At 39.5% G+C, this 27,370-nt stretch overlaps 2 protein-coding genes and 3 long non-coding RNA genes across 5 annotated transcripts in view; 3 read left to right on the top strand and 2 right to left on the bottom strand.

Moving 5' to 3' along the window:
• The first annotated feature begins 1,165 nt into the window (after positions 1-1,165).
• LOC116609455 lies at positions 1,166-11,076 on the top strand. The gene is made up of 3 exons (XR_007311834.1): positions 1,166-1,210; positions 1,425-2,678; positions 8,053-11,076. It is a non-coding gene; the product is annotated as an uncharacterized LOC116609455 (long non-coding RNA).
• Positions 11,077-11,844: 768 nt separating this feature from the next.
• Positions 11,845-13,664, bottom strand: LOC116609454. Its single transcript, XM_032370281.2, has 2 exons — positions 12,928-13,664; positions 11,845-12,484 (listed from the first exon to the last, which is right to left on the bottom strand). Exons 1-2 carry the CDS (start codon positions 13,619-13,621, stop codon positions 12,336-12,338), a joined length of 843 nt encoding a protein of 280 aa, XP_032226172.1. The 5' UTR covers positions 13,622-13,664; the 3' UTR covers positions 11,845-12,335.
• Positions 13,665-19,858: 6,194 nt separating this feature from the next.
• LOC125567870 lies at positions 19,859-21,367 on the bottom strand. The gene is made up of 2 exons (XR_007311849.1): positions 21,096-21,367; positions 19,859-20,304 (listed from the first exon to the last, which is right to left on the bottom strand). It is a non-coding gene; the product is annotated as an uncharacterized LOC125567870 (long non-coding RNA).
• LOC125567869 lies at positions 21,367-22,159 on the top strand. Its single transcript, XR_007311848.1, has 2 exons — positions 21,367-21,597; positions 21,721-22,159. It is a non-coding gene; the product is annotated as an uncharacterized LOC125567869 (long non-coding RNA).
• A 419-nt stretch (positions 22,160-22,578) lies between these two features.
• The window catches only part of LOC5502009, a 44,000-nt gene continuing 39,208 nt past the window's right edge, over positions 22,579-27,370 (top strand). The window contains exon 1 of the mRNA XM_048728636.1: positions 22,579-22,819. Within this exon, the coding sequence (XP_048584593.1) occupies positions 22,810-22,819 (10 nt within the window). The 5' untranslated portion in view covers positions 22,579-22,809. The remainder of the gene's footprint in view (positions 22,820-27,370) is intronic.

A 27,370-nucleotide genomic window follows, 5' to 3' on the forward strand; every position in this document is an offset into this window, starting at 1 on the left:
CCATTAAAACGTTACAAGAAAATATGCTGCAAAACTTTTTTTCCTGCGTTTGGAGAACCGAAAGTAAACTTACTTCTGTAGGGGGAAGGGGGGATATGGGAAAACTATAGTCTATAGTTAACTTTCTGTAATACAATACACCAAAAACTGTACATAGTCTAGCAGGCATAGAAGACTAAACTGTGGTATTTTCCAAATGCGCTTATTTTCAAAACAGACTTTTGTTTATGACTAATGCAAAGTTTCGTAGACCAACGTTGCCGTTAGTCCACTCCTCAGTTAAACTAACATTCAATGAACATCAATGTTTATCTACGTATAAAATGTGCATGAATTGAAAAGCCGTTACAAACGGTGCGCGCGCTTTATGCGCGTGCCGTTTAAATCCCCTAATAATAACTTTAGAATGAATTTGCGTCGACGCCTACATGTGGAAACCAGCTGGTTTCGCTTGTTAGTGTTACCATCTCTGGCTTCATAATTATAAAATGTTTCTGTGTAGTGTATAAATTACATCTCTTATCTTCCTTAGAATATGCCTTTGCTCTAGCTATTATCTTCCAACTTATTGTGTAATTGATTCTCCTATCTTTTAACTGCCATATGTGCTTTCTCGATTCCGTCTCGTTTCTCCTACTTTCAATTCTAAATGAAGAAGCGTGATTTCTCCATCTTGTCTTAAACTCGTTTGTTGTTAGACCTACATACGTTTCGCATTTGTCCCCTGTCTCTACTTTAGCCTGGTAAACTATCTCTTTTTCAAGGCATTCCCCGTTTAAAGGACAGTCTTCCCTTTTCCTACAATTACATTTCCTATCGTCCTCCACCTGCTCGTTGTCCCTTCTATTTAAAATTATCTTATTGTGCCCATCGATTATGTGTTTTACATTTGGCATACAGCTATAGCTAATCTTAAGCGTGTTCCTGTTAAAGATTTTCTTAAGGGTGCTGCTAGCGGGAAAAGACTTATCAACTAACTTAAGGAATTCTCTGCCTATATTTGTGCTTACGTTTTTGTTAAAAGGTGGATTATACCAGATAATGTTCCTTTGTCTATTGCGTCGTTGCACAGGCCTATGTGCTGTTGGCTCGAACTTGAGCAGGTAGTTATAGCCGCTTTTCCTCAGCGCGTTTTGGTATTGGGGTGCGGCGTTGTTGAAGGCTTCCTCGTCATAAGATATTTCTGACAGTCTTCTATTTATTGAATCTGGTATGTTTCTTATTATATTTGGAGGGTGGTTGGACTTGCTGTGCACGTATTGGGGTATATTCGCTGGCTTGGAGTATAGTCTAAATTTACCTGTGTTGAGAACTAATGTTACGTCAAGAAAGATCACTATCTTATTTGCTTTAATGGTGATTCTTAACCCGTTGTCAGCAAATATTTTGCATATTCTTTTTTTTTGCCATTTCTATGCTTCTAGGTGCTTGCGACATAATTGCCAGCCCGTCATCTCTATAAAGACCAATGTTGATTTCTGAAATCTGCTTTAGCTGGTGTAGTAAGAAGCATCCGACCAATTCGCATGTCTCCGCTCCATCGAAGCTCCCCATTGTCACATCGAATAATGTGGAAGATGATTTCTTCTCCCATGGTACGCCGTTGCTAAATAGGAGCGAGTGCTTGTCTTTTGTAATGAAATCGCCCTCGTCGGTCGTGATGTCACATGCTCTGATGCAAATTCCAGTGCTCGTTCTAGTAGGGTCTGGGTGATAGATGGATAAACTCCACTACATCGAAGCATATAAAGGCTGAATTCTCCTTACTTGGTAGCTGTCTGTACCATTCTAGAACAGATGACGTGTTTTTCCATTGGTTCACCTCGGTTTTCGTTACTAGCCTCTTGTTGATATTCTCGAGTATTTGTTTACTAATTTTTCCAATCTCTGATTTTGAAGGGTTAATTAGCCGGCATGTTGATCTTTTTTCGAAATTCTGTTTATGGTCTTTCAAGGTGATGAATGCTTCTTTTGTGGCTTGTGCTTCTACTCTATCTTGTATGTCTAGTTTAGTGGTTATCCTCTTCGTAACTGCGTCGATCTTTTTGAGTTTATTCTCGCTTGCGATCTTATACGTTTTGGCAGATAAGTCAGCAAATTTCTACAAATTGGAAACAGAGAGTTACAAACAGCTTCTTAATAGCAACGTTACCAAAACAATTTCTTCAACCTGAGTTAATCCTTGTAACTCTTTTGGGACTTGCCCAGGTATCACAGAATTTTCTTTAGAAAATGATTTGGGAGTTTCCGTATCCCTCTTACAGCGTGTGCAAGTACAATCCTCTGATTGCTTTTTTATGTTCAAAGGACAAGCATCTTTACAAATAGAACATTGGTAAATGGAATATTGCATCGACTGATAATTTTTGCATATTTAATTTTGCCCAAGTTTGATCATGTTAGGGCCATTCTGGATTGAGTTGAATTCCTTCAAATAATTTGGTTGCAGTGAATATTATGTACCGCCAAGTTCACTCCGGTATCAAGAGCCTTTCTTATTCATTCTTTCCCAGAGCAGCCTTCAAGGCAGCAGCTACAGAAGCTTTACCCTCTATAAGGATACTACCACACCTTAAGCGGCTTTAATTTGATTTTTCTCTAAAAATTCATTTGTTTGACTATTCATTATTATTTATTTAATTATTTATGTCTATTTTTAATCTATAAGGACCTTCCAGGTTGGGTCAGTACGCAGCAGCAATATTTTATGTTACCCAGTGACACCTTTTTGTCATCTATTATTAAAGAATACATAAATGGGGCTGCATTTACACTTTAGAAAAGCCATATTGCACTGTAGTAGGCAAGCACTGCAGAAAGGTTGTATGTTTATATATATACCTATTTCACGAAAGGTTGTCAGTGCAAATGGCGAAAGGCAAATGGTAAATGGCTTATGGGTACTAATTTTTCGTAAAATTGAAGGTGTTTTAACTTTATTTAAGAATAAAGTCCAGCAATGTCAGAGCCAAGCATTGGTAACCTTTAATGGATAATTGTTTTGATTTATCAAGAGAGCATAAGATAAGAGAGGGACACTTTGGTATTACCCGCGCGCCATGTCGATTCCGAATCTGGCTATTTTTAGTAATCACCACCCCACCACTGCGCGTGAGCATTTTTACTCACCCTACCCCCGCGCTTTGGCATTTACATCTTGTTGTTTGCCGCTCTTTTGTGACTTGAAACCGAAAAAAAAACACCCTATTTGCACAAATACCATCGAAAATTTCATTCTAGCATCAAGGATACGGGCAGTTGCGGTTTATTAAGGGGATGTAGTGCTTCGAGGATTGGAAGATTTCTAAAACGAGACTTCATTCAAAATCAAGAGCGGAAAACCTCGTGCCTCAAACACCGTTTTCGCTCTAACTTGCTTCTTCTTCGTGGTTTCTCAACCTTCATTATCTTCCTAATGGTCAAACGAAATCTGTAAGTTAGACATTAGATATGATATTGATTTTTGTGAATATTCCTGTGAATTGAGAAGGAATCCAAGAAAAATACATTTCATAAAACTATCCTTGTAGCAAGGGAATGAATTTTTGTGATGATCAAAGCCAGCAAGCTTAAGTATCTTAGCTTTGGTAATAGTGAGAAAATAAAGAGGGAGATATTACTTTACTTCTTTGATGTTGTTATTATTATATGTAAATTATTATGTTGTTTTTATACAAGCTGGGGTCGGGATTTGAATCAAACGCGGTATCACAGCCATTTTACCGCTCGTCGGTTTTTTCTTTCTTCTTCACTTGACTTTGTCGCTCAGACAAACAAAACAGTCAAACTATTCAGGGATTTAGCTTTCTGTGAGTATATTTGCCAATCTTGCTTACTTAAGTTAGACTTGTTTTCTTTTCCAAGTTATTTTACGTGATCTCTTTTCATTCCTATCGAGTTGGCAAAACAACAACACGCAACCCGCGGGGGAGTAGGACAAAATAAAAGGAGCAAATCCTCACGCGCAGTGGTGGGGTGGTGGTTACTAAAAATAGCCAGATTCGGAATCGACATGGCGCGCGGGTAATACCCTCCCTTATCTTATGCTCTCTTGGATTTAGTATTCTTCGAGACGTCATGGTTACTTTCGGTCGTAGGACTGCCATTTGCCAATCGACATTTGTCATTTGCACTGACAACCTTTATTGAAATAGGTGTATACGTGTTACAGAGCGAAGACAGCCTTAGAAGCTGTTTATAGTTTTTAGTTTTATTACTTCTAAATAGCGGACATTACTAAGAATTCCAAACTACCTGAAACAGTTATATATGACCGGAGGTAAGAACTTCGTCGTTAATTCCAAACTACCAAAAACTGTTAGAATTTGAGGGCCCCCGAATGGTCCCCCGAAATTTCGATGCGCTCGCAGTTTTTGGTCAATGCTCGAGACAACTCGTACACGCAAGTTTTCACAAAAAAAGTAGCCTCGTAGCGTAAGTGTTTCATATAAAAACGTTTAGCTGTGAAAAAGAGAATCTTTTTAGAACTTCATGTGTTCTTCGGAACAGCAATTCGACATAAAAACATTGCATTAAAACGAACCCTTACAAACCCCTACATAACTAGCACCGAATGAATCCCTGGAATTATACGTAGATTAATGATCGAGTAGTTATTTTTGTGCGCAGTGATGCGGCTAAAATTAGCGATTTCTTTCATGCCGCTCTGAGACCGTTGTGCTGTTTAACAAGAAAACACTGCCGACAGCCGACACAAATTCAACAACAAACAACGAAATTTTCGTGTTGAATTTATGTCGGCAGTATTTTCTTGTTGCGTGAAAGAAATCTCTAATCGAAGCCGCATCACTGAAATTGAACAAAAATAACTACATAATATCTGTCTTCTCGATCACGCATTTCTTGTAGTCCCTTTTCGATGCCACAGGGATGCATTTAGTTTAGCAGTTGAACAAAGTTCCGTCCATTTTTGGTTCATCGACAAAACAGTGCTCTACTTCACAGGAGCGTACATTATTCAAGCTAAATATTCGCCGGTGATTCAAGAAAGTCCTCTACAGTAGACGAGCGTAATATTCCATGAATTGAATCACTCATCAACTTGATCTTTCTTCATAACTTTCATATAAACTTGTTTCAAAATAATAGTATATTAATAAAACTAGAAGTTCTCATTGAGAAGTGGAGTGCTCGAGCAAGTGCAGTATATATGTATATTCTGGTCATTCATTCATTCGTTTTAGTGAAGTGTCTATGGAGATGTGCAAATTCCAAGTTGTTTTTGCCATTAAAACGTTACAAGAAAATATGCTGCAAAACTTTTTTTCCTGCGTTTGGAGAACCGAAAGTAAACTTACTTCTGTAGGGGGAGGGGGGATATGGGAAAATTATAGTCTATAGTTAACTTTCTGTACATAGTCTAGCAGGCATAGAAGACTAAACTGTGGTATTTTCCAAATGCGCTTATTTTCAAAACAGACTTTTGTTTATGACTAATGCAAAGTTTCGTAGACCAACGTTGCCGTTAGTCCACTCCTCAATTAAACTAACATTCAATGAACATCAATGTTTATCCACGTATAAAATGTGCATGAATTGAAAAGCCGTTACAAACGGTGCGCGCGCTTTATGCGCGTGCCGTTTAAATCGCCTAATAATAACTTTAGAATGAATTTGCGTCGACGCCTACATGTGGAAATGTATCTGTGTAGTGCATAAATTACATCTCTTACCTTCCTTAGAATATGCCTTTGCTCTAGCTATTATCTTCCAACTTATTGTGTAATTGATTCTCCTATCTTTTAACTGCCATATGTGCTTACTCAATTCCGTCTCGTTTCTCCTACTTTCAATTCTAAATGAAGAAGCGTGATTTCTCCATCTTGTCTTAAACTCGTTTGTTGTTAGACCTACATACGTTTCGCATTTGTCCCCTGTCTCTACTTTAGCCTGGTAAACTATCTCTTTTTCAAGGCATTTCCCGTTTAAAGGACAGTCTTCCCTTTTCCTACAATTACATTTCCTATCGTCCTCCACCTGCTCGTTGTCCCTTCTATTTAAAATTATCTTATTGTGCCCATCGATTAATTGTTTTACATTTGGCATACAGCTATAGCTAATCTTAAGCGTGTTCCTGTTAAAGATTTTCTTAAGGGTGCTGCTAGCGGGAAAAGACTTATCAACTAACTTAAGGAATTCTCTGCCTATATTTGTGCTTACGTTTTTGTTAAAAGGTGGATTATACCAGATAATGTTCCTTTGTCTATTGCGTCGTTGCACAGGCCTATGTGCTGTTGGCTCGAACATGAGCAGGTAGTTATAGCCGCTTTTCCTCAGCGCGTTTTGGTATTGGGGTGCGTCGTTGTTAAAGGCTTCCTCGTCATAAGATATTTCTGACAGTCTTCTATTTATTGAATCTGGTATGTTTCTTATTATATTTGGAGGGTGGTTGGACTTGCTGTGCACGTATTGTGGTATATTCGCTGGCTTGGAGTATGGTCTAAATTTACCTGTGTTGAGAACTTATGTTACGTCAAGAAAGATCACTATCTTATTTGCTTTAATGGTGATTCTTAACCCGTTGTCAGCAAATATCTTGCATATTCTTTTTTTTGCCATTTCTATGCTTCTAGGTGCTTGCGACATAATTGCCAGCCCGTCATCTCTATAAAGACCAATGTTGATTTCTGAAATCTGCTTTAGCTGGTGTAGTAAGAAGCATCCGACCAATTAGCATGTCTCCGCTCCATCGAAGCTCCCCATTGTCATATCGAATAATGTGGAAGATGATTTCTTCTCCCATGGTACGCCGTTGCTAAATAGGAGCGAGTGCTTGTCTTTTGTAATGAAATCGCCCTCGTCGGTCGTGATGTCACATGCTCTGATGCAAATTCCAGTGCTCGTTCTAGTAGGGTCTGGGTGATAGATGGATAAACTCCACTACATCGAAGCATATAAAGGCTGAATTCTCCTTACTTGGTAGCTGTCTGTACCATTCTAGAACAGATGACGTGTTTTTCCATTGGTTCACCTCGGTTTTCGTTACTAGCCTCTTGTTGATATTCTCGAGTATTTGTTTACTAATTTTTCCAATCTCTGATTTTGAAGGGTTAATTAGCCGGCATGTTGATCTTTTTTCGAAATTCTGTTTATGGTCTTTCAAGGTGATGAATGCTTCTTTTGTGGCTTGTGCTTCTACTCTATCTTGTATGTCTAGTTTAGTGGTTATCCTCTTCGTAACTGCGTCGATCTTTTTGAGTTTATTCTCGCTTGCGATCTTATACGTTTTGGCAGATAAGTCAGCAAATTTCTACAAATTGGAAACAGAGAGTTACAAACAGCTTCTTAATAGCAACGTTACCAAAACAATTTCTTCAACCTGAGTTAATCCTTGTAACTCTTTTGGGACTTGCCCAGGTATCACAGAATTTTCTTTGGAAAATGATTTGGGAGTTTCCGTATCCCTCTTACAGCGTGTGCAAGTACAATCCTCTGATTGCTTTTTTATGTTCAAAGGCCAAGCATCTTTACAAATAGAACATTGGTAAATGGAATATTGCATCGACTGATAATTTTTGCATATTTAATTTTGCCCAAGTTTGATCATGTTAGGGCCATCCTGGATTGAGTTGAATTCCTTCAAATAATTTGGTTGCATATCACAGTGAATATGCTAAGTACTAAATAAGCTAAATAGTATTTCAGGGGTTTTTGAAAACCACCCTTTCCAATGCTTTTATCGAGAACTATTAGCCACAGATACAGCAGCATTAGTAGAGGCGCAGCATCTTGCTTTGACAGGTTTGATATTGCTGAAAAACAGATAACTTTTTTCATTTCTTTTTATGTACTGCCAAGTTCAGTGAATATTATGTACCGCCAAGTTCACTCCGGTATCAAGAGCCTTTCTTATTCATTCTTTACCAGAGCAGCCTTCAAGGCAGCAGCTACAGAAGCTTTACCCTCTATAAGGATACTACCACACCTTAAGCGGCTTTAATTTGATTTTTCTCTAAAAATTCATTTGTTTGACTATTCATTATTATTTATTTAATTATTTATGTCTATTTTTAATCTATAAGGACCTTCCAGGTTGGGTCAGTACGCAGCTCTTACAAGCTGCAATTTAAATGGGCAAATGAACAATATCCGAACCTTGACATAAAGAACGAGAAGAATAGAGACAAAAGAACTCCTTTGTAGAATAAAGATAATAGGAGACAAAGCAGCTGCGTACTTACTCTCCAGGTTTAGTGCAAACTAGTTGTTGAGGTGGAGAAAACTAATAACGCCGAACTAATAAACATATTTTCCCCTCAGAAAGAAATAATTTACAAAACTAACCTAAATTGTTCTTACCAAATAAAAATCAAAGCTGAGAAAATATGAGATAACATACATTCGTTTACTCTTGCATTTTAGTCTGGCTTAGATTCTATAGTAAGTTATAGAATAAGATTGACACGTGAAATTGTCATTTGGACAGAAATAACAGAAGCGGTTTTGCTCGAACAATTCGCATTTTATAAGAGATTTATTTTTTAGTACACCATTATACAAGATATATAGTTACCGCAGGGGCTCATAAGTAGGGGCAATCAACTTCCCCACATTCTGGTACTATATAAGTGTCAAGGCGTTTCCTAGGATCAGGCTATTTTTAGACGCACGGATTAGCCAATCAGATGACAGGGCGGAAAAATTGACTTTGTCTCAAGGGATCCATAATGGCGGCCGAGAAGGGGGAAAACGACGCTTGCTTTTCAAAGTCTTCCTACGTCGTCATATGCCTTCTTATTTATGAATCCTTTTTGTCGCGGAGTGATTATTTGTATCGATCTCGAAATTCTGTCGCTGAGAGGCGATATTATCATCCATAAGGTTTTTGATACTGCTAGTTAACTAACAATAGTGTAAGAAGTAACATACGAAAGTTTATGTCTTTTTTTTGTTAAATATTTTTATCAAAAGAGCTCTTCAAAGCTGGATCTGTGTTTGTATCAACACCCTTGACCTGTCCTGGACTCACTGTACTGGGGCCGGTCCCTGAAAGGCCGATTAACTTAACCCTCGACAGGGGCGTACGCAGGATTTTAACAAGTTGCAGTCAAAGCATTCAGAAGCTGAATGAGGGCTCCTCACCAACACTCTATCCTCTCAGCGTATGCCACCCCGTCATCCTATCTAGCCTAGAACACTTCAAAAATATTCCCGTACAATAATATAGCCATTCATTGTATTCATCCGCCATATTTTGCCAATTTTGTAAACCAAACCGCAACCTAGTTAATAAATACCCGGATGTACAATAACCGGAACCGGAAACAGCGATATCTATTTTCATCTAATACTCGTATAACCACGAGCGCAATCCCCTCATAACCCCCCACTTCGCTGCATACGGAATACCTCCAAGACACGCAATCTAAGCTCCGCCAATACACATCTCGGGTATGTACACCCTCCTTTCCACACATCCTATATACTACCCACCACATCACGACATCCGTATTCTCTCCCCTTCCAGCTACATGCATAAGTTCCCACACTTATTTATCATTTAGTCCACCACATACAACCGCTAGCCAGGACCATCACATGCACCATTTTGTCCACTACACACTTCCCCCTCCTATCTTAGCCTCTATCCACTTTTTTCTCTTTACCTCATTCCCCGGCGCGCTACCTTTTACTTTTCAGACCAAGCCATGCACTCAGCCGGAGCCAGGCGCTACACAGGTTTGGCCATTGCATGCACCACGCTTCACTAGAGGCATTACTAACGAGCGTGTAGGGGCGGGTGATGAGGGCCTTATCATTCGAAACACGCTTCATATACGAATCATCTCCATAGTTTTTTCCCCTTTTTACTCCCACCATCATCGCCGCTTTTCCCCTAGCTTTCCCCTAAGTCTCCCCGCTTTAATCTCCAGGTTCGTATATGACCAACCAATAGACCTCGCCCCCTGATGAGAAGTCTTGGTTGGCGTTATATGCCTTTAGTTCTACATTTCGCAGAGCTCTTTGAAATGACCTACACACTTTTGTCTTATTGGTTTATTTTGTTATGTCCATTTTGCATATACATGCCGGTTGTTTTCTTCGTGCCTTTGCCTTTTCCCCTTATCTCTTACCACCGATTATCGTTTCATCTGGGGAAAACTATCCTTCCTGTCTTGTTAACGTTTCAGCGTCATCTCCACTCTCACCGCGCTCCCTTTGTCGCCTCCCGCGCCCCTACTTCATCTTCTTCTCGCCGTTTTACTAGCATCATTTTCCATTGTCCGTAATACTTCCTTTCACCGCTACAGTATTTTATATTTTTTCTCGGCGTTTTCGCAACACTCATTCAATCTCTATTATTATTTAATTTCGCCTGTCAATCATATCACTTACACACTTCATTAGATACATACCTCCACACATACCTCACCCTCTCCATTACCGCTCACCATTTCCTCTCTACAATCTAAACACTTTTCTTTCTCTTACCTTACATATTACTTTCCTACCCTACACACAACACACTTTCTCAAAAACACTACACAGTCTCGTCACAATATCCCTGCTCATCATTCTGCTCACACTCGCATTATCCCCCTTCATCAGATTTCACTAATGCCGCCATCACCTCTTCACATCCGCTACACAACACTCGCCACAAGTTACCGATTTTAACTGTTTCAATCTCCACATAATACCATATTTACTAACTACTTTCTCCACTCAACCAAAAAAAAACCTTTATTCATAACTCTGATGTCGTTTTATTATCAATCCCATCTCTTATAACAACTTTAACTCGTCGTCTCATAATCCATAATCTTAACCACCCGAACATAACTTGATAACCCTATCACCCCTTCCCCTTCCTTCACACTGCAACTTCACAAACATAAACTAAGTTTCACCATTCGCTACACAACCACCTCTCCACCTACTTATCTCAACCTATCACCATCTTCATCTTCTATCACCGCCTTCCTATATACTACAATACCACACTCACTCACTCTCTCATAACGATATATTATCACCCACATTTACACCATAACCTCACAAATTTTAAATCGACCTCCGCACCACTACCATTTTAACACACACAGACCCATCACGCTAAATTATAAGCCTTATCTACTCCACATCCCCCTCACCACAACACTACCACAACCTATTCTATAGTCCCACTTTATCTTTTCACCACCCTCCACCACCTACTAGTCTAACCTATCCACCTTTTCACCGTAATTACATTACTACCATCTCCACTCTACATTACCTTATTAGCCATCCTTCACCATCACCCTCCAACATCACCACACCATATTATCACACCCACCTCACTACCATACCACTTTAGGCCCCTACGTCTTGGTACGAATACCCGATCCAAACCAAAAAGGAATATCTTCTGTCTATATGGAAATTTTGACAACTGTGCCTTTTCTTTCTTCTTGTTTTGTCATCTCGCTTTTGTCCTTTGTCTTCTCTTTTATAAAAAAAATATATATGATCCGCCGTTACTCTTAGCATGGAAATTTATTCGTTTTATTTATGGGAAGCTCATTCGCTATAAAAGCCTTTTGGTTTTCTTTGATCTTTTCTGCCATAAATGACTATTTAGTGTCTTAATTATGTATAAAATAGATGCAAGCCTAATGGCAAAATCGGCTTGGGGGAGGCACAATACAAAAACGTTAATGAAATATTGGGGGGGGTCCTTTCCTTATAATTTTTGTAAATTATTGGGGGAGCGCCCCACCTCCTGCTATGGCCCTGAGGAATGAATGAACATAGTATAGTTTCAGTTAATTATAACAAATGGTTTCCAGCGTTTCCCTGTGTACAGCATTAACGGTAGCTATTACTAATCAGAAAAGCTCGGACGAGGGGTGACTCTTTATTACAGATTTGTATGCCTGCATGGACTAAACTCTCTGAAATTCCGGTTACAGTTATAGCCTAAACAGACCCGTAGCCCCCTTCCCCTAAAGTGCCCCTAATAATGCCATCAAATGTCAGTCTACAAATCCCCATAATGTGCCCCTAATAATGCCATCAAATGTCAGTCTACAAATCCCCATAATGTGCCCCTAATAATGCCATCAAATGTTAGTCTACAAAGCCCCATAATGTGCCCCTAATAATGCCATCAAATGTCAGTCTACAAAGCCCCATAATGTGCCCCTAATAATGCCAACAAATGTTAGTCTACAAAGCCCCATAAAGTGCCCCTAATAATGCCATCAAATGTTAGTCTACAAAGCCCCATAATGTGCCCCTAATAACGCAATCAAATGTTAGTCTACAAAGCAGTGTTTTCAGTGAGGTTGGCCGCCAAATGTTATGACACCTATCACTATGGCGGCATTACTTCACACGAACAATAGGATATCCAACATCCTTTTATTCACCAGGTTCCGAAGCTCCATAACCTCCGACTTTAGAGTTTTCAGTTTCTCCTCGACTCTCATCAGGTCATGGGCATTCTTCAGTGATAGTGCTGTACCAGCTGAACTAATGCCTGGTGCAAAAAGAAAGTTGTATTTTCAGTTATTTAATACCTGTTCATTAGTGACAGCAAACGTTTTCTAGAATCCCGGCTAGAGGAGTGACTTTCATATCTTTTTATATTGACTAAAGCAAAATCGGTCAAAATTTTGTAATGGGTTATTTTTAGGGATTAGAATTTAATTGAAGGAATGACCATTATTATGGTACTAGCAGCAATATTGAGTGCTATTTCTTTCTTCTTAACCAATTTATTTTCTCTCCAGGATCCCGTATAGTCCTGTCACTCTTCCTCCCTCCCCCTCGGCCAACGCCCCCCCCTCTCCCCCCTCGCCTCTATTATCCCTCTATTATCTGTGTTTGCCTCTAAAAATTAAAAATCTGAAAATTTCAAAGCATAATAACAATAAATAAATAAAAGAGGTAGGAAAAAAGGAAGGAAGGAATCAGATATACCTCCAACGACCATACAGCCTGCAGTGTACATTCTTAAAGACAAGACCACAGGACCCCCAGCTATCAAAGCAGTGGCTGCACCAACAGCTAAAGCACCAGACAAGGCTGCATTGATGACTGCATCGGGCTTAGCGGTGTTGACGTCATATAAGACTGTGTCGATGATATTCTGAAGATCTTCGTAGTACTGATCCAATTCCTTGGCTATATTGCGAAGGTATTCCTTCAGCTGATCATGCTTCAAGCTTTCTTTGCTTTGCAGTTTCTTGAAAACTTCCTGAAGCCTTGGTATTGTGTTCATTTTGTATTTATTGAATTGCCCTTTTAGCTCATGGACCTCGTCGAAAAATCCCTCGATTTCGAATCCGATTGTAATGCTATCGTATAAAAGCCACGAGGAGGCTGCTATCGCAGCAGCAAGAGCAATTTTATCAGGATTAGCTTTAGCGAATTGGAGAGCCTTTTGCGCTGTCGTCTGGAGTTCCTTGTCTTTCACATCAGCCATTAAGGTCATGCTTTTGATTATCTCTCTCGCTCCTTTAAAGAGACCTTCGAATGAGCTTTTGTAGCGCTTTCTTCTGCTTTTCTCTGCCGTAGACTGACCAAGGACATCTTGGGTAAGCACGAGGACGCTAAACAGCACAGCGATGAGCTGTTTGCGGCGAAGACACGGGAACAGAATTGCGATCAACATCGTTCCTGCTAAATATCAACCCGACTGGTATTTCTAGGGCTTGGCATTAAGCTTAAAAGGGGATAAACAAGAGGTCAGGGGATTCCCCTTGGACATCCAATCAGAATGCGACGTGCGTGTCGCTAGGGGCTTTCCTCATTTACGAAACGAGTGATCTAAAAATAAAATATAAACTTTCTGTGCGCATGTGCGAGTAGCTACTATGTCATCACGACGAAAAAAAGTAAGATTTGCCGCGGGTTTTGCTGGGCAAATTTGACTTCGGATACACTTCGGGATATGATCGTTACGAAGTGCCAGCAATCAAAAGCTTTTGGGGTTTGTTAAAAAATTCTTACATATTCGCTTCTATGGCAGCTTGGTTTGATAAACTCGAACGCGGCTGCATTCCATTCACATTCCGGGTTATGATCGTTCAAACTTTACGTCAAGTTATTGATTTATAAAGAGTTTGCAATACGTGCCGAAACACACGAGCTCATGTAAACACGCTCTAATTTGGTCATTTCGAGTATTTAAGCTCAGGTTTTTTCGCCCGTATCCGATTCCTTTTGACTTTAAATCAAGTTGCAAAGCTTTTTTGAGGTTATGTGTAGGTTCAAACATATTATTTCGTACAAAAACATGCCCCCGCAAATTTACTTATCGAATGATTCGAAATGATGATTTTGCACTTTTTACATTATTATGCAAAATACATATTGTACAACAGTTATGTGATAAATTGTAGCAGGTATTTCATGTTTGTGAAAGAAAAAGTAACTGGAATTCGACATGCTCGACGTGTCTTTTCGAACAGTTCAATACAAACACTAATAAGATTATTTTTAGAATCATTATTTAATGGTGTTGGCTTCGTGGTTTAGGTCGGTGATCGGAGTCCGTAGTTTGCATAAGGCCCACGGGTTCGATGTTTCTTCTTTTTTTTAATCCTTGGGAGTCTACCGTTCATCAATACTTTTTATAGTATGATGATACAAAGAAATAACCTAGAGGTATATGATAACATTACAGTTGTAAATACTTGCTGCAGTAGCTACATGTATGTACGGGACTATTTTTTTTAAATGTGCGAAGCTAAATAAATAAACTTAAAAGAAATAAAATTGGGATGGTTATGAAATGAAGATTTCAAAATGTAGGTATTTTAGAGCTGATGCCGGCTATAACACTCAGCGACGTAATGCATCTTGTTACGTCATCGCGACTAAATCGCTATTTATTGAATCGAGGTCAAAGTGTAACGAAGGCAAACAATTATTATTATTCAACGAATGAATATAAAGTTCACGGAGCCTGAGAAGAAGAAGATATGTTATAGTAATTATTACGGGGTTTAAAATAAATAAAAGAACAACTTTTTTACCTTTTTAGTTTCCACATAGGGAATTATCAAATATATCAGGATCATACCCACAATTAATTGGCGAAAAAAAATGTTTTTAGGGATAATTTGCGCAGTTTTAGGTGAGATTTATCAAATGCACAAATGTTTAATACCGTAAGAAAAGAAAACGTTTTGGAGATACTGCGAGTATTTGGTATTAGAGGGTGAAGCCCCAGATCTCTATTTTGTACTCGGAATAGTCCCCTTCCCTCCTCTCCTTCGCATGCGCACCGCGGTTTAGTCTCTCCTAGGGCTCGTGCCTCGTCTCCGTCTTTCTCCCCCCCCCCCCCCCCCCCATCGAAAAAAAAAACGGCTTGCTATGCAAGTTGGACATTGTAATTTTGCCTCGTCCTTGCGTAAACGGCAATCTGATTATCGAAATGTGAAGCATTTGAATTGTTTGCAATTTGAAGCAATTCAAGACAGATTTTAAATTCTCAAAACATGAGATACTGCATCCTTATTGTCTTTCTGAACAGAATATGTGCGGGCATTAGAGTGTGAGCAGTAAACATTCTTTAGTTTTGTACGGTAATACGAGCAACAAAATCATCCAACTTTTTTCGCAACAAAAAACAAATGTTGCAAGTTGAAAATGTTTGTAGCAGAAAGTAGAAGGTCGTTCTACCTTTCGCAAAAAGAACTTGAATGTTGCACGTATTTACTAAAACTGTAAAAACAAAACAGCTTGTAAAAAAGAATAATAGTGGTGAATCGTTTAAAGAAAGGCTGAAGTACAGTGAGGAATATTTTTTTCTTTTCCCCTTATATTAATTATAATATGAAGACAATTAAAAACGCAAATAGTCCTGTATCTAATTAATGAAAAAAAAATGGGACAAGAGGTACTGCGTACATTTCTAATGCCCCATTTTTAAAAGGTGAAAGAAAATACGCGGCATTTCTCTGCTTAGCACAAAGTCAGGGCTCGTATGGAAAATGGAAATTATTTTGATGTCACATGACAGCAGTTGCGTGACAAAAGGGTCAATATTATTGAAGGTGGAAAAAAGTGTTCTGAATCATGATTGAGCGAGGGGCTGCGTTTGCTAGTTTCGGTAGTTTCTATATTGTCACCCACTCTCGGAAGTGGCGGGGGGGGGTGTATAGAGTGTGAATGCTATCCTTTTTCCATGAGATACCTGCACCTGCACCAATTTTTCGTGACACTTTAGTTTCGACTTACCGAGGGTACATAAATATAAAGAATGTATACACAGTTTGAAGTAGTAGCTAAAGGTCCATGTTACTCAGGGTTCAAAGTTATCCGGGGTCGATTTTAGAACCAAATAGCACAGAGCTGAAGCACGCCTCGAAATGTTTATAGGGGGTGCACGATCATGAAGCAAGGGGGATTATTATTATTATATTATAATTAGTTTATTTTTCACTTTCGCAGTCCATGGACTGAATTACAGTGACGGTCAATTACGCATACATATAAATATATAATTAACATATAATTTACACATGATATATTGATAATTCACTCCAAGCCTGAGGTTGCAAACTTTACGCTAACAAAATTTCCGAACCTGTCGGTTTTGGTTGCTAGAGTGACATGGTCTTTAGGTCTTAAGTTGTAGTGCGAGGACTGGTTAATTATGCGTTTGTGTATTAGGAGATGGAGTGGATTGTCAGGAGTGACCTTACGGATAAACTTACTGCATGCTATTTTCCTGCGCTCCTCAAGGGTGGAAATACCAGCCTTGGCCAGCGCGTCCGCATAGGGGATAAATGGGAATATGATAGCCAAAGCGCGCCTCTGGATCCGCTCCAGATCTTGCGATAAATATTTTGGAAGGTTGGCAAAGACTACGCATGCGTACTCCAGGATAGAGCGCACGAGACAGCAGTAAATGCTAACAAGGTCCCCTTGTGGGACACGACTCTTCTTGAGTTGCCTTATTGCGTAAAGGCGCCTGTTAGCTTTCTTCACTACGTACTCGCAGTGAGCAGCCCATGTCAGATCGTTGGAAATGTACACGCCGAGTAGCTTAAATGATGTCACTTCCTCAATATAGGTGCCACCGGTCGCAATGGGTTGAAGCTCGCAGCTATTGTAGTGAAGAAAGCTTACACGCATCTCCTTGCATTTCGTTGGATTAAGTTGCATGTTGTTATTACTGGCAAATTCTTGGATATCCGACACAATATACCTCATTATTGATGGTGAATTCCTGGGAATAACTTCCATTACTGTAAGGTCGTCGACAAACTTTGCCCTCAAGCTCCATTTGTCGACAAGCTCGTTCACCATTACAGCAAATAATATAGGCGCTAATTTTGTGCCTTGTGGGATGCCCCCATTAAGCTTCCTAGGTTGAGATTTAAACGTGCCTATTTGGACAAACTGCGACCTTTCTAATAGGAAAGCAGCAACCCACCTTACTAAGCTAGAGTGCATGTCAGAACAGGATAACTTAGATAGTAATATCTTATGATCGATTAAGTCGAAGCCCTTTCTGAAATCAGCAAAAAAGAAGCGAATGGAACAATTACCTCTGTCTAACACTTCGAGGGCTAGATGAAGCAAGAAGACTAGGGCTTGATCAGTGGATCGCCCGGCAACTGCAAATTGTTTGGTGTCTAGCTTAGGAAGCAATTTCGGCAGCATTCTAGATAACGTGAAGCTTTCTAGAACTTTAGAAATTTGACATGTTAAGGAAATAGGTCTTAAATCGCTATCTATTGTTCTTGGTGGTCTTTGCTTTGGGATGGGAGTGATAGCTGCCGACTTGAGCAAAGGTGGGAGGTAGCCCTCACGCAACGATGCATTGTAGATCTCTGCAATGACAGGTGCGAGTTCGAAAGAAAAGGTCTTCAATATGATGTTTGGGATTCCATCGGGGCCTCCTGCTTTCCTCAGCTTGATCGACTGCAAGGCGATACCGGCTTCCCGCGAAGAGACGTACAGGTCAGTTGGGATCGCGGACTCATCCACAGGGATCCCGAGGATATCATCAGTAGTGAAAGGGACGAAGTCTGAAGTCAGGCTGCAGAAGAAGGTGTTGATTCTTTCGCACAACGATGTAATTGACTCAGACTCATTAATGAGTTGACGGAACCATTGACCCTCAGTACTCGAGATACCCGATAGATTTTTAACTTCCTTCCACCATCGCGAGGTATTTGTGTCCTTCAAGGATTTTACTTTAGTGTCAAAGAATGACCCCTTACATTGTTTCACCAGCCTCTGGACTTTATTTCTCCATGATTTAAAGAGATCAGATTCCTTCCCGTATTTTGACAAATATCGCTGGCGTTTTGATATTGCGATCTTAATGGCAGTAGTGAGCCAAGGCTTGTCAGTAGCGTGCATGCGCACTGAGCGCATCGGAAGGAATTTATCAATCGCTTCCATTATTTTTCTGTAGAACCACTCGAATTTCTCTCTACACGATGTTAAATTATGCAGTTCATCCCAGGAGTAAGATGTTATCCACTGACCAAACGATCGGATACAGCTGGCTCTTGTATCTCGTTTGGTAACTACTGTCTTAGTTGGTTTTATGCGTGGACGGTTATTTTCAACTAGGAAGCAGTAGTGATCGCTAGTTCCCAGTTTCGGGAGTTGAATAGGGGTAGATAAGCATTTGGATTTATTGGTGAAACACCAATCGAGTGTTCCAGTATCCCGCGTTCTTATATTGATGATTTGCACAAGGCCGCAACTTTGTTTCAGGGACGACGCAGAAAACTTAGTAGATGTTGGGTTGAAATCTCCCACGACGCAGATCAAGCAATCGGGGTGTTGGAGGAGACAGGCATCCACGACCTGCTGGATGTGGTCACGCAGTCTGTTGTTGTCTTCTGCGCTGGCATGAGGAGGGTGGTACACTGTACCAATAAACACAGCAGATATCGGCCGAGGTAGTCTTGTTGGCCTCAATTTTATCCACAATGACTCAGTGATTGTCTCGCTCAATTGATGACTTTCGAGTCTCCTTGCCCGTATAGAGGAGCTCACATAGACAGCTATTCCACCGCCTCGCGATCCACGATCTTTTCGGAACAAATTATATCCACTCAATGCGACAGCATCGTTTGGGTTATTATCTGTCAACCATGTCTCTGTTATGCACACGAGGTCGGCAGAATTCTGGGACGCGACGCATTGAAGCTCACTGATTTTCGGGGCAAGTGACCGGGTGTTGCTTACCAGTAGAGAGGGGACTACTGCTGGAAGGTTAATGGAGGATATGTCGCTGTTCGTTGTCTCACTGGCATTCGACGGGATCCCTGTGGACTGGGCCACAGGGTTACCAACACTGGTTTTGGTTCGGCCTCCACGTTTTCCTCTAAAATGTTTACGAATTCCCAAATCGCCAAGTTTACTCCATATATCACTGTCTAAATGTTGCTTTGGCTGGTTCTTTCCTATAGATCTCAGATAGGAACCGCTGTAGACAATTCTCGGGTGAGTTGAATTCACCGAGTCAAAATGGCGACTCCGAGTGTGGCCAGCAATCGGTCCAGTAACAGGACGTCCAGAAAGCAGACAAATGGTGGTAAAACGAGTCAACAACCACACAAGGAGCACCATCCGGCCATTAACCAAGTTCTCAGACCCCATGATAGGCGTTGGAAGATAGGAGTGGGCAAATATAGACGACGAAACAAAGAGACGAAAACACACTAGGCAGCCATGATGGCGCCGCTGACCAAAAGGGGAACCCCACCCCACATCCCCACTCGACTGGAAGGTCCGCTCTAATGAAGGAAAATTGAGTACCAGGATTAAAAGGATAAAAGTGGTAAATCGTTTAAAGAAAGGCTGAAGTACAGTGAGGAATAATTTGTTCTTTTCCCCTTATTAATTCTAATATAAAGACAATGAAAAACGCAAATAGTCCTGTATCTAATTACTACGTTAGGCAATAATATTATGAAGTAAATGGGACAAGTTAATGGGACAAGAGGAACATGCCCCATTTTTAAAAAGCTCTTATGTTTCGATGATATGGCAGCGTCGGGAAAACTTAGAGTGTCTATCGTCTTTAGCAGCTCCCTTCGACTCGTCCCTGTACGTGACCCGGCGCAGAGGAACAAGTCATCACCCAGTCCCAAGGTTAGATGGCTGGACGCTTCATTTTGAGGATCATAAAAATGTTAAAGGGAGGAGGGATACTAGATCAACGGATGTTAACAGCATTCATGTGCATATTTGTAAATGATGTTTGGACTTCTTGGCTCGAATGTCGCTGTAATGACTTTTTGGCAGCAAATCTTGGTGACTTATAACTGGTGGGATATCCAGCTGCTGATCCATGAAGAAAATGTGGTATTTCTTACTCTGCAAAAAAGATAATATGCTTATAGGATACACACTTCCCTTTGCATGTATGTATATGTTGTATTTGATTTACAGATTACAGTAAGTTTCAGAATGAACGGGATGTCTCTATATGAAATACCTTACACTACTTTTTACAATGAATTTCAAATGGATATAAAAAATATATTCCATCTTTACAGTGAGAAAGTTATTTAGTCGATTAGTATCAATGTATAAATCATTAGTCTCAATGGCTGGTAATCACAGAGTGTTGGGGCCTTAGATATAAATAATATCTCACATAGCAAAGGCAATATGCATAAAAGTTGGATTAAAACTCTGTGACAACAATAACATGAATGGGTTTTTTGACAATGCATTAAAAGCTACACAAGAGATATAACTTCTCAGTTCCTTGTATGCTTTAACGAAATTTACGTGACACTGTCAATAATCTGTTGAAAAGAAAGAAGCGTTGTTTGAACTCTACTACAACTCAAGTCGAGTCGCAAAGTGCGAATTAATTTTCGAAAGCCTTACTTAATTGGTGTCTTTAGCCACAGTGCGATGGTTTATAGACAATTTATGAAAAAAAGGAGCATTTCTGATTTGGAGGATTTACTTAAAGCTGTTTATCTTTGTGCCAAACATGAGGTCGCTCTCATAACAAGGGATTCGAGCGAGTAGTTAAATTTCGGTTAGTATCCTCCCAAATATTGCTTATTTTTCACGCAAAAAAAATTTTTTTTCATATCTTACGATCTGAATATCTTATGAATAATAAATACTTTATTAAAATAAACACGTACCTTTAAAGCTTTGATGATAGAAAGCATGTTTTTTAGAGCTGCCAAAAATGACGTCGCTTCAGTCAAAGGGATAGACGCCATTTGTGGCGCTTTCGGAAGAATCTGCCAGGCTTCTCGGGGGAACGGGGGCGAGAGCAGGAAGGGCCAGTGACGTCATAGCCATCTAGAGCGTGATAGGCCCGCCGAGAAGCAAAGGGACGAGGCTAGCTCATATCCACTTGATCAAACAACAGCAGCATAAAAAAGATACACATATCTGTAACACACCCCATCTTGACTATAAGAAATAAAAAATGCTTTAGTATACTTACCATCACATGGATTACAATTCAATTATACTTATACATGGAATAGGTCTACTGAAAACTAAATTGATATGTTATTTCCTGTAGTTCATGAGACCTTGCACTACTCTGAGTGTGTGGAGGCAGTCTGCAAGAGGTCAATGGAAGAGGCAAGACAAGAAGTAGAGGCTACCCCAGATTACAAGAACCATGGGGATGTAAGCTTGAAATTATTAAAAGAGCATCAAATCATCTTTATTTCATCAGGATTATCCTGATTTACATGGAAATCTTGATTGGGATACTATTATAATTTGCGGATCTGTCTTGTGTATTTGCAGTGTATTATTACTGATGCTCGCCATGATTCATCCAGAGGAGCAGCGCACACAACAGTGTCATAACTATCATATACGTAAGTCATTTTGGTCATTAGTAGGTGAATAAGTAGATTACAGTCAGCAAGTTGTCAAGTAAATGAGTAATATTTTATGTTACCCAGTGACACCTTTTTGTCATCTATTTTTAAAAAATACATAAATGGGGCTGCATTTACACTTTAGAAAAGCCATATTCCACTGTAGTAAGCAAGCACTGCAGAAAGGTTGTATGTTTATATATATACCTATTTCACAAAAGGTTGTCAGTGCAAATGGCGAAAGGCAAATGGTAAATGGCTTATGGGTACTAATTTTTCGTTTTTTTTTTTTTATCAAAGCCAGCAAGCTTAAGTATCTTAGCTTTGGTAATAGTGAGAAAATAAAGAGGGAGATATTACTGTACTTTTTTGATGTTGTTATTATTATATGTAAATTATTATGTTGTTATTATACAAGCTGGGGTCGGGATTTGAATCAAACGCGGTATCACAGCCATTTTACCGCTCGTCGGTTTTTTCTTTCTTCTTCACTTGACTTTGTCGCTCAGACAAACAAAACAGTCAAACTATTCAGGGATTTAGCTTTCTGTGAGTATATTTGCCAATCTTGCTTACTTAAGTTAGACTTGTTTTCTTTTCCAAGTTATTTTACGTGATCTCTTTTCATTCCTATCGAGTTGGCAAAACAACAACACGCAACCCGCGGGGGAGTAGGACAAAATAAAAGGAGCAAATCCTCACGCGCAGTGGTGGGGTGGTGGTTACTAAAAATAGCCAGATTCGGAATCGACATGGCGCGCGGGTAATACCCTCCCTTATCTTATGCTCTCTTGGATTTAGTATTCTTCGAGACGTCATGGTTACTTTCGGTCGTAGGACTGCCATTTGCCAATCGACATTTGTCATTTGCACTGACAACTTTTATTGAAATAGGTGTATACGTGTTACAGAGCGAAGACAGCCTTATAAGCTGTTTATAGTTTTTAGTTTTATTACTTCTAAATAGCGGACATTACTAGTAAGAATTCCAAACTACCTGAAACAGTTATATATGACCGGAGGTAAGAACTTCGTCGTTAATTCCAAACTACCAAAAACTGTTAGAATTTGAGGGCCCCCGAATGGTCCCCCGAAATTTCGATGCGCTCGCAGTTTTTGGTCAATGCTCGAGACAATTCGTACACGCAAGTTTTCACAAAAAAAGTAGCCTCGTAGCGTAAGTGTTTCATATAAAAACGTTTAGCTGTGAAAAAGAGAATCTTTTTAGAACTTCATGTGTTCTTCGGAACAGCAATTCGACATAAAAACATTGCATTAAAACGAACCCTTACAAACCCCTACATAACTAGCACCGAATGAATCCCTGGAATTATACGTAGATTAATGATCGAGTAGTTATTTTTGTGCGCAGTGATGCGGCTAAAATTAGCGATTTCTTTCATGCCGCTCTGAGACCGTTGTGCTGTTTAACAAGAAAACACTGCCGACAGCCGACACAAATTCAACAACAAACAACGAAATTTTCGTGTTGAATTTATGTCGGCAGTATTTTCTTGTTGGGGGAAAGAAATCTCTAATCGAAGCCGCATCACTGAAATTGAACAAAAATAACTACATAATATCTGTCTTCTCGATCACGCATTTCTTGTAGTCCCTTTTCGATGCCACAGGGATGCATTTAGTTTAGCAGTTGAACAAAGTTCCGTCCATTTTTGGTTCATCGACAAAACAGTGCTCTACTTCACAGGAGCGTACATTATTCAAGCTAAATATTCGCCGGTGATTCAAGAAAGTCCTCTACAGTAGACGAGCGTAATATTCCATGAATTGAATCACTCATCAACTTGATCTTTCTTCATAACTTTCATATAAACTTGTTTCAAAATAATAGTATATTAATAAAACTAGAAGTTGTTCTCATTGAGCAGTGGAGTGCTCGAGCAAGTGCAGTATATATGTATATTCTGGTCATTCATTCATTCGTTTTAGTGAAGTGTCTATGGAGATGTGCAAATTCCAAGTTGTTTTTGCCATTAAAACGTTACAAGAAAATATGCTGCAAAACTTTTTTTCCTGCGTTTGGAGAACCGAAAGTAAACTTACTTCTGTAGGGGGAGGGGGGATATGGGAAAATTATAGTCTATAGTTAACTTTCTGTACACAGTCTAGCAGGCATAGAAGACTAAACTGTGGTATTTTCCAAATGCGCTTATTTTCAAAACAGACTTTTGTTTATGACTAATGCAAAGTTTCGTAGACCAACGTTGCCGTTAGTCCACTCCTCAATTAAACTAACATTCAATGAACATCAATGTTTATCCACGTATAAAATGTGCATGAATTGAAAAGCCGTTACAAACGGTGCGCGCGCTTTATGCGCGTACCGTTTAAATCCCCTAATAATAACTTTAGAATGAATTTGCGTCGACGCCTACATGTGGAAACCAGCTGGTTTCGCTTGTTAAGTGTTACCATCTCTGGCTTCATAATTATAAAATGTTTCTGTGTAGTGCATAAATTACATCTTTTATCTTCCTTAGAATATGCCTTTGCTCTAGCTATTATCTTCCAACTTATTGTGTAATTGATTCTCCTATCTTTTAACTGCCATATGTGCTTACTCAATTCCGTCTCGTTTCTCCTACTTTCAATTCTAAATGAAGAAGCGTGATTTCTCCATCTTGTCTTAAACTCGTTTGTTGTTAGACCTACATACGTTTCGCATTTGTCCCCTGTCTCTACTTTAGCCTGGTAAACTATCTCTTTTTCAAGGCATTCCCCGTTTAAAGGACAGTCTTCCCTTTTCCTCTAATTACATTTCCTATCGTCCTCCACCTGCTCGTTGTCCCTTCTATTTAAAATTATCTTATTGTGCCCATCGATTAATTGTTTTACATTTGGCATACAGCTATAGCTAATCTTAAGCGTGTTCCTGTTGAAGATTTTCTTAAGGGTGCTGCTAGCGGGAAAAAACTTATCAACTAACTTAAGGAATTCTCTGCCTATATTTGTGCTTACGTTTTTGTTAAAAGGTGGATTATACCAGATAATGTTCCTTTGTCCATTGCGTCGTTGCACAGGCCTATGTGCTGTTGGCTCGAACTTGAGCAGGTAGTTATAGCCGCTTTTCCTCAGCGCGTTTTGGTATTGGGGTGCGGCGTTGTTAAAGGCTTCCTCGTCATAAGATATTTCTGACAGTCTTCTATTTATTGAATCTGGTATGTTTCTTATTATATTTGGAGGGTGGTTGGACTTGCTGTGCACGTATTGTGGTATATTCGCTGGCTTGGAGTATGGTCTAAATTTACCTGTGTTGAGAACTAATGTTACGTCAAGAAAGATCACTATCTTATTTGCTTTAATGGTGATTCTTAACCCGTTGTCAGCAAATATCTTGCATATTCTTTTTTTTGCCATTTCTATGCTTCTAGGTGCTTGCGACATAATTGCCAGCCCGTCATCTCTATAAAGACCAATGTTGATTTCTGAAATCTGCTTTAGCTGGTGTAGTAAGAAGCATCCGACCAATTCGCATGTCTCCGCTCCATCGAAGCTCCCCATTGTCACATCGAATAATGTGGAAGATGATTTCTTCTCCCATGGTACGCCGTTGCTAAATAGGAGCGAGTGCTTGTCTTTTGTAATGAAATCGCCCTCGTCGGTCGTGATGTCACATGCTCTGATGCAAATTCCAGTGCTCGTTCTAGTAGGGTCTGGGTGATAGATGGATAAACTCCACTAGATCGAAGCATATAAAGGCTGAATTCTCCTTACTTGGTAGCTGTCTGTACCATTCTAGAACAGATGACGTGTTTTTCCATTGGTTCACCTCGGTTTTCGTTACTAGCCTCTTGTTGATATTCTCGAGTATTTGTTTACTAATTTTTCCAATCTCTGATTTTGAAGGGTTAATTAGCCGGCATGTTGATCTTTTTTCGAAATTCTGTTTATGGTCTTTCAAGGTGATGAATGCTTCTAATGTGGCTAGTGCTTGTACTCTATCTTGTATGTCTAGTTTAGTGGTTATCCTCTTCGCATCTGCGTCGATCGTTTTGAGTTTATTCTCGCTTGCGATCTTATACGTTTTGGCAGATAAGTCAGCAAATTTCTACAAATTGGAAACAGAGAGTTACAAACAGCTTCTTAATAGCAACGTTACCAAAACAATTTCTTCAACCTGAGTTAATCCTTGTAACTCTTTTGGGACTTGCCCAGGTATCACAGAATTTTCTTTAGAAAATGATTTGGGAGTTTCCGTATCCCTCTTACAGCGTGTGCAAGTACAATCCTCTGATTGCTTTTTTCTGTTCAAAGGCCAAGCATCTTTACAAATAGAACATTGGTAAATGGAATATTGCATCGACTGATAATTTTTGCATATTTAATTTTGCCCAAGTTTGATCATGTTAGGGCCATCCTGGATTGAGTTGAATTCCTTCAAATAATTTGGTTGCATATCACTTTGAATATGCTAAGTACTAAATAAGCTAAATAGTATTTCAGGGGTTTTTGAAAACCACCCTTTCCAATGCTTTTATCGAGAACTATTAGCCACAGATACAGCAGCATTAGTAGAGGCGCAGCATCTTGCTTTGACAGGTTTGATATTGCTGAAAAACAGATAACTTTTTTCATTTCTTTTTATGTACTGCCACGTTCAGTGAATCTTTTATACCGCCAAGTGCATTCCGGTATCAAGAGCCTTTCTTATTCATTCTTTCCCAGAGCAGCCTTCAAGGCAGCAGCTACAGAAGCTTTACCCTCTATAAAGATACTACCACACCTTAAGCGGCTTTAATTTGATTTTTCTCTAAAAATTCATTTGTTTGACTATTCATTATTATTTATTTAATTATTTATGTCTATTTTTAATCTATAAGGACCTTCCAGGTTGGGTCAGTACGCAGCAGCAATATTTTATGTTACCCAGTGACACCTTTTTGTCATCTATTATTAAAGAATACATAAATGGGGCTGCATTTACACTTTAGAAAAGCCATATTGCACTGTAGTAAGCAAGCACTGCAGAAAGGTTGTATGTTTATATATATACCTATTTCACGAAAGGTTGTCAGTGCAAATGGCGAAAGGCAAATGGTAAATGGCTTATGGGTACTAATTTTTCGTAAAATTGAAGGTGTTTTAACTTTATTTAAGAATAAAGTCCAGCAATGTCAGAGCCAAGCATTGGTAACCTTTAATGGATAATTGTTTTGATTTATCAAGAGAGCATAAGATAAGAGAGGGACACTTTGGTATTACCCGCGCGCCATGTCGATTCCGAATCTGGCTATTTTTAGTAATCACCACCCCACCACTGCGCGTGAGCATTTTTACTCACCCTACCCCCGCGCTTTGGCATTTACATCTTGTTGTTTGCCGCTCTTTTGTGACTTGAAACCGAAAAAAAAACACCCTATTTGCACAAATACCATCGAAAATTTCATTCTAGCATCAAGGATACGGGCAGTTGCGGTTTATTAAGGGGATGTAGTGCTTCGAGGATTGGAAGATTTCGAAAACGAGACTTCATTCAAAATCAAGAGCGGAAAACCTCGTGCCTCAAACACCGTTTTCGCTCTAACTTGCTTCTTCTTCGTGGTTTCTCAACC

This window comes from Nematostella vectensis, chromosome 6 (genome assembly GCF_932526225.1).
Source record: "Nematostella vectensis chromosome 6, jaNemVect1.1, whole genome shotgun sequence".
Lineage (NCBI taxonomy): Eukaryota > Metazoa > Cnidaria > Anthozoa > Actiniaria > Edwardsiidae > Nematostella > Nematostella vectensis.

Bases quoted from the DNA above. Each gene is read 5' to 3' on its own strand.
- LOC116609454 (XM_032370281.2), bottom strand. From the start codon at position 13,621: ATGTTGATCGCAATTCTGTTCCCGTGTCTTCGCCGCAAACAGCTCATC. The intron at 12,485-12,927 runs GTATATCTGATT...TTTTTGCACCAG, and splicing joins AGGCTGTATGGTCGTTGGAG to GCATTAGTTCAGCTGGTACA.